The sequence below is a fragment of the Aquarana catesbeiana genome, linkage group LG01, assembly GCF_042186555.1.
Source record: "Aquarana catesbeiana isolate 2022-GZ linkage group LG01, ASM4218655v1, whole genome shotgun sequence".
Classification (NCBI taxonomy): Eukaryota; Metazoa; Chordata; class Amphibia; order Anura; family Ranidae; genus Aquarana; species Aquarana catesbeiana.
The window spans coordinates 944,651,719-944,664,060 of NC_133324.1; the positions used below are offsets into that span (position 1 = coordinate 944,651,719).

The 12,342-nt window shown below is 43.1% G+C and overlaps 1 protein-coding gene across 1 annotated transcript in view; it reads left to right on the plus strand.

The window, feature by feature from the left end:
- The window catches only part of LOC141121133 (uncharacterized), a 45,015-nt gene that overhangs the window by 17,033 nt on the left and 15,640 nt on the right, over positions 1-12,342 (plus strand). Inside the window, exons 3-6 of the mRNA XM_073611064.1 lie at positions 406-507; positions 2,823-2,921; positions 8,086-8,169; positions 10,856-10,957. Of these exons, the coding sequence (XP_073467165.1) occupies positions 406-507; positions 2,823-2,921; positions 8,086-8,169; positions 10,856-10,957 (387 nt within the window). The remainder of the gene's footprint in view (positions 1-405; positions 508-2,822; positions 2,922-8,085; positions 8,170-10,855; positions 10,958-12,342) is intronic.

Consider the following 12,342-nt stretch of genomic DNA (forward strand, 5'->3'; position numbering starts at 1 on the left):
CCAATAGGATTGCTTCTCCTCTCAGCCAATCAGGACCTGCCTCCTGATTTGCCATAAGGAGAATCAGAGTGGCATTGTCACATAACTAGGTGGGCTCAGGGTGCAGTGCTCTGCGCCCCGAGCCCAACCTTTTTTTGAAGCTTATTAGAGCCTCAGGCTCTAATCACATGCTTGAAAAAGAGAAAAGGATAGGCTAGGAGGATAGCGCGCCTGTGCTCTGCATTAAGGGTCACCACTGTTCAAAAAGCAACTAATAGAGTTCTCTCACATCTCCCACATCCCATTTATTGCATTACTGCAAAATGGTTTTGATTGGAATGGAGCTTTTTGGAAAGTAACAATATTACTTTTGTATATATTAATCCATGTAATAATCAGTGATAAATATATTGTGCTCTTTTTTAGACTGTAAGGAGGGAATTCCTGCTGTCTGCTTTTCGTTGGCTCCACTAATGAACGTCATCACCAATGGGGTTTTTCTGCTCTCATGCTGGCAACGTTGGGCAAGTAAGTGTCCTGGGCTTCTTTTGCTTTGGCATACATCTTCTAACCAATCTCTTGAAGTCTTGCTTATTCCATCCATACTGACTAGGTAGGTAACACACTTCACTCACAACATTGGGACTCTGAGGCCAATGTGGACAGCTTTCAAAGGTTTACCCAGAGTTTGCCTACATTTCCTCGAGGTGTTTCCTACCACAATTCAGTAACGAGTTGGTAGGTTAATCAGTTAACGATCAAATTAGATCTAGAGTGTACGAGTTTGTTTTAGACTAGGTTCACACTATCACAGGGGGTCCGGTGCGTCCCCCCGTTCACCGTTTCAGATCGGATTTCAGCTTGAATTTTTGGCTGAATTCGGACCTGAAACGGATCAAAAGACGTACAGGGCTCCTGTGCAAATTCACACCGGAGCCGCAGCGGAGATATGTGAACCAGCTCCATAGAGAGCCAGTCACAATCTCCTGCTATTGCAAATTGGATGCGGGGAACCCACATCCAATTCACAATAGTGTGAACCCAGCCTGAAAGACAATACAAATGGGGAGATTTACTAAAACTGGAGCACTCTCATGGCAGCCAATCAGCTTCTAACTTCAGATTCAGGTTCAATTACTTGCTTTGGCAATAAAACCTGGAAGCTGATTGGTTTCTATGCACGGCTGTACCATATTTTGCACTCTCCGGTTTTAGTAAATAACCCCCTGTGTGTTTTTCTGGACTGAAAAAACTGATTGTGAACATATTTTCAACATTAAAAAAAAAAAATTATAAATATGAAGTTTTTTATATGACTAGTTTGTGTTTTCATATCTGTTCAGCACATGGATCGCTAGGCTCCTTTTGTTTAGAGGTCAATAGCTCAAAAAGTAATTTATAGAAACAGTCGAATGTGTCAGAGCGCTCAAACTTTTCTAAAATAGTCAGGTATCAATTATAAACTCAGTTCAGTGAAAAAATTTAAAAGCTATGGCTTCATTTACAGAACTAATACGGATGAACGATGTGGGGTTGACCTCAACCCTACTAAACACATATGAATGAGCAGGCCAGTTGCAAGCCAGGTCTTCCTTTTTTCTCTTTTTCTTTAAAATCAGATTTTATTTAACAAAATTTTCAGTTTTGAAAAAAACTACAAGCATATTATACAAGACATCCCAAATACCACAAAAAAAAAAGGCCAGGTCTTCTCATCCAGTATCAGTACTTAAGCTCCCAAATTCTCTTTTGGTGGAATGGCTAAAACTTCCCACAGACAAACTCCAAACTTTTGTGGAAAGCCTTCATAGGAGAGCGGAGACTGTTATAGCCGCAAAAATGGAGGGGAACTCCATACTAATTGCCATGATTTCGGAATGTGATGTCCAACAAGCTCATATAAGCATGGTGGTCAGGTGTCCACAGGCATTTGGTCATATGGGGCTGATTTACTAACACTGAAGAGTGCAAAATCTGGTGCAGCTGTGTATAGAAACCAATCAGCTTCTAACTTCAGCTTGTTCGATTAAGCTTTGACAAAAAAAACCTGGAAGCTGATTGGCTTCTATGCAGAGCTGTCCCAGATTTTGAACTCTCCAATTTTAGTAAATTAACCCCCATATGACCAAATGCCTATGGACATCTGGCCATCATGCTTAAATGAGCTTGTTGGACAGTACATTCCAAAATCATGGCCATTACTATGGAGTTCATCTCCATTTTTGTGGCTATAACAGTCTCCACTCTCTTATGAAAGCTTTCCACAAAAGTTTGGAGTTTGTCTGTGGGAAGTTTTAGCCATTCCGCCAAAAGAGAATTTGGGGGACTGATATTGGATGAGAAGACCTGGCTTGCAACTGGCATTCCCATTCATTCCAAAGGTGTTCAATAGGGTTGAGGTTAGGGCTCTGTGCTGACCCTTCAAGTTCCCCCACACCACACTGGTCAAACCATGTCCATATAGAGGTGGATAGGTGCAGATGGGGGTCATGCTGGAACAGGGTCTACACCAAATTGGTGGATTTTGGGGGGGCCCCCACGCCATTTTTTTTTAGAATTTTGGCGAAAAACCACTGGTTGTTAATAGAAAGCAGCAGGATCAACCAGGTTTTTTTGCAGAATACAGAAAATGAATCTCATAGTGACTGAGTGAGTATGAACAGCATGTAATACACCATTTATTGATCGTTTTTTTATGATGTGGGTTTAATGACACTTTAAGTTAATATACTGAGGGATTATAGGAGCTACTCTATTGTAAATCAATATTATGTTTTAACATTTTGGCTTGAATCCAACATTAGCAGCCCAATTAATCTCTATACCCCATTTTGTGTATTTAGGTGCTGGAACCCAGGACTTTCAATATATCTTACTGGTCATTAGTGGGTTTGCGTCTCTGACCTGTCAGGTGGTCAGCATTGGCTTATGGCTGTCTTGCGGTAAGAAGCTGTTTGAAATACGTTATTTTAAAATTTAAAGCTGAAGTTTAATCTGCTTATATTTTGCCTTCCCTGGTTCCTCCCTTGCTCCTCAACAACATGCTAATGAAACTTTTAAATACAACCTTTCAATTGTCTTGATATACCCTATTTTAAACCCAGTGATGTCATTACTGGTTCTCTGTGCTTCTCTATGCAATTCAGGTTCATGATGGTGGGTGGGAAGGGTTGGCAGGGTGCTGTACATACAGTGCATCCAGAAAGCATTCACAGCGCTTCACTTTTTCCACATTTTGTTATGTTACAGCCTTGTTCCAAAATGGATTAAAATCATTATTTTCCTCAAAATTCTACAAACAATATCCCATAATGACAACGTGAAAAAAAAGCTTGTTTAAATGCAAATGTATTAAAAAAATAAAAATAAAAACATGTACATAAGTATTCACAGCCTTTGCCATGACACTCAGAATTGAGCTCAGGTGCATCCGGTTTCCACTGATCATCCTTGAGATGTTTCTACAACTTGATTGGAGTCCACCTGTGGTAAATCCAGTTGATTGGAAATGATTTGGAAAGGCACACACCTGTCTATATAAGGTCCCCCAGTTAACAGTGCATGTCAGAGCACAAACCAAGCCATGAGGTCCAAGGAATTGTCTGTAGACCTCCGAGACAGGATTGTATGGAGGCACAGATCTGGGGAAGGGTACAGAAAAATGTCTGCAGCATTGAAGGTCCCAATGAGCACAGTGGCCTCCATCATCTCTAAATGAAAGAAGTTTGGAACCACCAGGACTCTTCCTAGAGCGGGCCGCCTGGCCCAACTGAATGATCAGGGGGAGAAGGGCCTTAGTCAGGGAGGTGACCAAGAACCCGATTGTCACTCTGACAGAGCTCCAGCGTTTCTTTGTGGAGAGAGGAGAACCTTCCAGAAGAACAACCATCTCTGCAGAACTCCACCAATCAGGCCTGTATGGTAGAGTGGCCAGATGGAAGCCACTCCTCAGTAAAAGGCACATGACAGCCCGCCTGGAGTTTGCCAAAAAACACCTGAAGGATTCTCAGACCATGAGACACAAAATTCATTATTTGGTGCCAAAGGTGCTTCAACAAAGTATTGAGCAAAGGCTGTGAATTGTTATGTACATGCAAATACAGAAATGTTGCCCTTGGGAATTTGAATGAGGTGTGACACTGGTATTGATTAAAAAAAAACAACAGATTTATTGGTTCACACAAGTTTTACAGTAGCCACAAACAGATGTCAGGTATATGAACAGAGTCGTAATGTTGTACACATAGTATTGCAGTAAAATATGATTTTCCATAACAAGGGTCCAAAATAAGTACAAGAATGCATCCTAGTAACTCGATGCGTTTCGTGAACACCAGTTCACTTCCTCAAGTGTTGATGCAAATTTGATATTTACAGTGGAACCTCGGATTGCGAGTAACGCGGTTTACGAGCGTTCCACAATACAAGCTATCTTTTTTATAAAAATTCTGACTCACTTTGCAAGCGTTGTCTCGCAAGACGAGCAGGATTCAAGCCGCTGGGGTGTGCAGTACCTCATTTGGCCAGAGGTGCGCGCGTCTCCGAGTGTTTCCAAGTGTCTCCGACCCCCCCCGCACCTCTGGCCACATGCGGTGCTGCATAGACAAGCAGTATCTGTGGAACGGATTATCTGAGTTTCCATTGTTTCCTATGGGGAAACTCGCTTTGATATACGAGTGCTTTGGATTACAAGCATTCTTCTGGAACGAATTATGCTCGCAATCCAAGGTATTACTGTATAAGGTAAAAACTATATAAGTTTAATGGAGAAGGTAAATAAATTGTATAGGCTCAAAACAGTAAAGGACTGCCCTATTGCGCCCATACTTACAAAACTGTTATGCCCTGTACACACGATCGGACATTGATCGGACACTCCGACAACAAAGTCCATCGGATTTTTTCCAACGGATTTTGGGCCAAACTTGTCTTGCATACACACGGCCGCACAAAGTTGTCGGAAAATCCGATCGTTCTGAACGCGGTGACGTAATAGCCAATAGCTTTCGTCTCTTAATTTATTCTGAGCATGCATGACACTTTGTGCGTCGGATTTGTGTACACACGATCGGAATTTAAACGATCGGATTTTGTTGTCGGAAAATTTTACATCCTGCTCTCAAACTTTGTGTGTCAGAAATTCCGATGGAAAAAGTCCGATGGAGCCCACACACGATCGGAATTTCCGACAACACAATCCGATCGCACTTTTTCCATCGGAAAATCCGACCGTGGTGTGTACGGGGCATTAGAGGGAATACACATGCTCCTTATCACCGGACTACCGCTGAAAATGTCTGTCCCGGGAGCTGTGGGTGTAAGATCCAAAGAGGCCCTGGCAGGCCAAACGGGGAGAATGCGGGCCCAAACCAACATAACGGACTCCATGATGATGACTGTAAAAGACATAGCAGAAAATAAACCTCGCTACCACAATGTATAACTATAGTGTCCGACTGAACACAATGAATATAATGCTGAACAGAAAGTGCAGAAGTGTCTTATGTACATGGGATTTATTTATTTATTTTTTTGTTTTTTAAATGTGCAAAGATTTCCAACAAACTTCTTTCACGTTGTCATTATGGGGTATTGTTTGTAGAATTTTGATGAAAATAATGAATTTAATCCATTTTTTAATAAGGCTGTAACCAGTGCCCACCAGCGCCACCTATCAGTGCCCACAGTGCCACCTATAAATGTCACCAATCAGTGCCTCATCACCAGTGCTGCCTATCAATACCACCTACCAGTGCCCATCAGTGCCACCTATTAGTGCCACCTATCAGTGACATCTATCAGTGCCCATCTGTGCCACCCATAAGTGCCGTCTTATCAGTGACTATCAGTGTCGCCTTATCTGTGCTTATCAGTGCAGCCTCATCAGCGAATATCAATGAAGGAGAAAAATTACCCGTTGGCAAAATGTTATAACAAACTATGAAACATGTTTTTTTTTTTCAAAAATTTCTGTCTTTTTTTTTGTTTGTTTAGCAAAAAATAAAAACCCAAATGTCAAATAACCACTTAAGGACCAAGCCTCTTTCTGAGATTTGTTCTTTACAAGTTAAAAACTGTTTTTTTTTTGCTAGAAAATTACTTAGAACCCACAAACATTATACTTTTTTTTCCTAATACCCTAGAGAATAAAATGGCGGTCGTTGCAATACTTTCTGTCACACCGTATTTGAGATCTTACAAGCGCACTTTTCTTGGAAAAAATAAAATTTTTTAATAAAAAATGAGACAACAGTAAAGGTAGCCCAATTTTTTTTTATATTATGAAAGATGATGTTACGCCGAGTAAATTGATACCCAACATGCCACACTTCAAAATTGCGCCAGCTCGTGGAATGGCGACAAACTTTTACCCTCTCCATAGGTGACGTTTAAAAAATTCTACAGGTTGCATGTTTTGTGTTACAGAGGAGGTCTAGAGCTAGAATTATTGCTCTCGCTCTACCGATCGCGGTGATACCTCACATGTGTGGTTTGAACAGCATTTTCATATGCAGGCGCTACTCACGTATGCGTTCGCTTCTGCACGCGAGCTCGGCAGGACGAGGCGCGTTTAAAAACTTTTTTTAAAATTTATTTTACCTTTTTTTTTTTTTTTTTTTTTTTTTTTTTTTTTTTTACATTTCTACACGGTTTTTATTAAAAAAAAATTGTGTCACTTTTATTCCTATTACAAGGAATGTAAACATCCCTTGTAATGGAAAAAAAGCATGACAGGACCTCTTAAATATAAGATATGGGGTCAAAAAGACCTCAGATCTCATATTTACACTAAAATGCAATACAAAAAACAAAAAAAAAACAAATTTGTCATTTAAAAAAAAAAAAAAAAAAAATGGCCCTTTAAGAGCTATGGGTGGAAGCGATGTCAAAACATCACTTCCGCCCATAGTTCTTAAAGGGCCATTTTTTTTTTTTTTTTTTTAATGACAAATTTGTTTTTTTTTTGTTTTTTGTATTGCATTTTAGTGTAAATATGAGATCTGAGGTCTTTTTAAGAACTATGGGCGGAAGTAATGTTTTGACATCGCTTCCGCCCTGCAATGATATGGAGACGGGTGGGGGCCATCTTCCCCTCACTCGTCACCATACCCAGGCAGGGGACAGACGCGATCGCCGCTGCCGACGGCTCCGGTAAGCGGCGGAGGGCACCGGATCGCGGCAGGAGGGGGGGGATCCTCTCCTGCCACCGATAAAAGTGATCTTGCGGCGAATCAGCCACAGAGACCGCTTTTATCTTGTAGCGGACCGCCCGCTGAAGAAGAGGATACCGGGGTTACGGCAGCTAGCTGCTGTCATAACAACGATATCCTCCTTCAAAGTCATCACGTAAAACGACGTTGGGCGGTCCGGAAGTGGTTAAATACCACCAAAAGAAAGCTCCATTTGTGGGGAAAAAATGATAAAAATGTCATATGTGTACGGTGTTGTATGACCGCGCAATTGTCATTCAAAGAGTGACAGCGCTGAAAGCTCAAAATTGGTCTGGGCAGGAAGGGGGTTTAAGTGCCCTGTAGGCAAGTGGTTAATAAATTTATAAACTATGTTTACTTTGTATACTCTTATTGACCTTGTTGTGCTCACCTCATTTAAAGTCCCACGGGCGCTATACTTTGTTGTTGTTTTCACAGAACACCGGCAGCGTATACACTACAGTATAGTACATGACAAGTTGGCTGTTTTGACAGAACCGTGGCTAAGGAGTAAAAAAGTTGTCGCTGCCTCGGAGGCGGCCACGTTGTTGGTTAGTAGTGGGTGGACTATCAATGTCCACTTATTGTATCGCTAACTGTAGTGTATACGCCGCCGGTGTTCTGTGAAAACAGCCAACTCATCGAAAATCTGCAATTACAGCTGCTGGAGAGTCACCGGAAGTGACGTCATTGGAGATTTTGACGAGTTGGCTCTTTTGACAGAACACTGGTATAACTGTACAAGACTGAAGGGGAGGTCAGATTCAAAATATATTCTGTATATTTCAGAAGTTAAAGGGCCAGGAAAGTGATTTTGGAAGCTATAAAAGAAGGGAGGCAGAAACCAGCAATTTTGGCAAATAATCTCATTGCTACTGTTTTACCTTTTTTACAGGAATTTTGAACAATTTGGTTTGGTTTGGTCTAGCCGTTTCCTGCACAGCAATCCTGGTTGCTTTCCATATTTTATCATTTAAATGTAAGTTTTATTTCATTATTGATTGTTTTTCCATGATCATCAGCTCCGTCTAGTGGCCGTAATGCCGTATTGTCCTGAAATGCCTCAATCACAAAAAAATACTACTTTATGGCCACTAGATGGAGCTGACAACTATAGCAAATACACATATGAGGCTAATTACGGGGATTACTCTTGACAGCTGCATGAATGCTTGTGACATTCACAAAACAATTCTTTTATAAATAAACTCGTATTGTGGGTATGTATCAGGAGCAGTGATGTCACTCCCTTGGTCATGTGATCCTGGAGCTTGAGCCTACAGATTGGCTGCTAGATCTGAAGGAAAGAGGTCACAGGAAGGAAGGAAAAAATATGATATTGTTGCCAACTACAACCCCAGATAGCAAGGATAACTTGCCACAAATTTGTGGCAGCGTTGAATTGTAAGGGCTGGCTCACGCCACATGCAGTCCAGTGAATATTTTTTCTGCTTAAGAAACGCATGGATAGTAGGTCTTATGGTTTCCAATGACATAGTTCACGCCAGTGCTGTCAGTCCCAGGGGGTTCCGGTTCCAGAAAATGAAGTAGAACGTGCTGCATTTTTTCTGAACTGAACTGTGCTGGAATGTGGTAAAACACATCAAAAATGCACTGGCATGCACCGAAAACGCACCAAAAACGCACCGGAAGAACACACATGTCCCCATTTAAAAGAAAATGGGTGGCCTCTAAAAATCATAACCTTAGATATAAAAATTTAAAGCGACAAATTGTACCATCCTCCAAAGTTTAGTGGAATAGAGGTTTGGGAACCTGGTCCCCAGCCAAGGTTCACCAGGGGCAAGGGAGCAAGTGGACTATATCGGTACAGTGTAGGAAAAGTATAAATGGAATATAAAGACAATCGTAAAAAAAAAATTACAAAAATGTATTAGTACAGACTACGTAACAATAACATTAAAACAGGGGTGACTTGGTCATATATAGTACTTCAACTAGTTTCGCGGGGTGAACCACTTCATCAGGAAATACATCTAAGTCCCGGTGCAGTTGGAGCGCAAGGTGTACCCAGTGGCGACTGGGGGAAATTAACAAGTCAGTGGGCTGGAGTCTAGATGACAAAAAACCACAGTATTGGATCCCGGAGGAAGACGTCCCACAGGTAAAAATGGTTAGTAAATACCGATGGTGGCGATGAAGAGAGAGTGTTAGATGGAATGCATGAGACACCAAAGGGGGTTATTTACTAAGGGAAAATCCACTTTGCACTGAAAGTGCACTTGGAAGTGCAGTCGCTGTAGATCCGAGGGGGACATGCAAGGAAAATAAAAAACAGCATTTTAGCTTGCACATGATTGGATGATAAAATCAGCAGAGCTTCCCCTCATTTCAGATCTACCCCTTAGATTTAGAGTGACTGCACTTCCAAGTACACTTTCAGTGCAAAGTGGAGTTGCCTTTGGTAAATAACCCCCAAAGTCTCATAGATACACTAGTCTCAAGTGCCTATCTAAGAAATAAGCGCTTTGGAGCCTCCTCCGGCCAGTTGGAGGTCAGACCTGGAGGAGGCTCCAAAGCGCTTATTAGTTGAAGTACTATGTATGACCAAGTCACCCCTGTTTTAGTTTTATTGTTATGTAATCTGTACTAATACATTTTCCTAATTTTTTACGATTGTCTTTATGTTCCACCCCCATCAAATCATTCTTTGCATCTATTACCTTTTGTACCACCACCCCCTCTCTTTAGAATGTAAGCTCTACGAGCCGGGCCCTCCTGTACCTTTTGTATTGTACTGTAATTGTGTTGTCCCCCTTACATTGTAAAGCGCTGCGTAAACTGTTGGCGCTATATAAATCTTGTATTATAATAATAATAATAATAATGTTCCACTTAAACTTTTCCTACACTGTACCGATATAGTCCACTTGCTCCCTTGCCCCTGGTGAACCTTGGCTGGGGACCAGGTTCCCAAACCTCATGTCCCCATTTAAGGTGAAGAAAAAAGTACTGGAAAGCATCAAAAATGCGTCAAAAATGCGCATGCATAAATGCATTCAGAGCGCATCTGGACTGCGTTTCTATGTTGTGAACCAGCCCTAAGTCTGTTAACTTGCTGCACATTTTCACTGGCAATTTGTATACTTGCAGAGCATTTGAAGCACAAGTTCTAGGTGACACTTTTCCAATTTGTAGCAAATATGCGTGGCAAGTCTCTAGCAAGAGCAAAGTTGTAGTGGTGAGTCTACAGCAAGAGCTCTGCAAGTCTACAGCATGCAAATTCTGCCACAGTGACCCCCTGTGGTGGGATGACTATTGCACAACATAACTGAACCAGAACTTGCAGAATGTTTGCAAAGAAAGTTGACCTGGAGTCATGCGATGTGGACTTGCTGCAATTGTGCAACAAATGTGTGAAGCCCGGCAAGTCTAGAAATAGCTTAGCAGGTTATTTTCAACCTTGCAGCACAATTGTTTGCTATGTGAAAATGGGGGCAGGTGTGGTGAAGGAGTGCTGTCAGGAGGGGGTATAACTGGGATGTGAGAGGTGCAGGGGGCACTCAGCTTTACAAAGACATTGTCACTTAGCTCAGAATGGGTAAGATGATGGCGTTTCTTTTGGAAAACACAGAGAAAAGGGGTATTACAACAGATGCAACATGTCATGCAATCTAATAATATGGCTCACCTTTGTCATTCAGGTGTTAAATCAGACTGTTTTAATGAAAAACTGAAGCTTGGACTGGCGATCCTCCTGCAATTCAGCTTTACAGGATTCGTGGTAATTGCTTTTCACCTGACCCGTAAGTCATTAGTTCATATTACTATATTTGAAGCTCAACATCACCATTTAATGCAGTAGTGAATTCTTTTTAAAATAATAAAATGTATTTTTCATACAGCTAGTATAAGTTCCTGATGGAATCATTTGATAGATTCTCTTTTACATGCAAAGTAGCGCTACCTCCACAGGAGCCGCTGATTTAGTCCCAAAGCTCTTTCCCCAGTAGGTTTTCTAGCAGCCAGGGGTTCACAGTAGCGTATCCAGGGTATGGCACATATGGCAATTGCCATGGGCGCCATATGAAGGGGGTGCTCGTGAATGCAAAGTTTTGTTTGTGCAAAAAAAAAACAGGAGCTTTGCTCTCGTTCCCGATTCTCTGTCATGCAGCTGAGTCCCCAATCCCCCCCCTCCTCTCTCCAGGCTGCTTTGTTTGCCTAAATCTTTGGCTCAGGAGGGGGGCGGGAGTTCTGCTGACAGATCCGCTCGGGTGGAGGGCGAGGCGATACGCTGATGGCATGGCTCGGGTGGAGGGCGGGATGGTCTGCTGACAGATCAGCTCGGGTGGAGGGCGGGGCGGTCCTCTGATGGCTCGGCTAGGCACGGCAAAGCTCTGGAGGAAGGCGGTCTGCTGACAGATCAGCTCGGGGGGAGAGCGAGGCAGTCTGCTGATGTCTCGGCTAGGCTCGGCATGGCTCAGGAGGAGGGCAGGGCGGTCCGCTGACAGATCAGCTCAGGTGGAGGGCGAGGCGATTCGCTGATGGCATGGCTTGGCTGGAGGCCGGGGCGGTCCGCTGACAGATCAGCTTGGGTGGAGGGTGGGGCAGTCCGCCGATGGCACAGGAGGAGGGCAGGGCGGTCCGCTGACAGATCAGCTTGGGTTGAGGGCAGAGCAATTCGCTGATGGCATGGCTCGGGTGGAGGGCGGGGTGGTCCGCTGACAGATTAGCTTGGGTGGAGAGCGGGGCGGTCCGCTGATGGCTCGGCTTGGCTCGGAAGGAGGGCGGGGTGGTCCGCTGACGACTCGGAATGGGTTGGGGTCTGGGTGGTCGGCTGACCTGGTGCACACTGTTCAGCGATGGAGACACAAAGGTGCCTTTTCCACAAATTTGAAACATACTGCAAGTAGGGGGAGTGGGAGTCAAAGAGGATTCATTCCTGCACAGCCCTGGACTGCACCAGAAACTTGAGGCCAGTGCATGCTCCACGCCATAGACAGACTGCCCTGCGCTGCCATCTGCTGAAAATAATCTGCAGGGGGTCACTGATGTAGGGAAACAGTGATATAAAAATTGTTTTGACAGGGGTGCAGTTTCAGTGATTGCCATAGGCGCCATTTTCACTAGATACGCCTCTGGGCGTGCAATCTCAGTCCCTACTACAGCTCAATGATCAATCAAGGGTTAT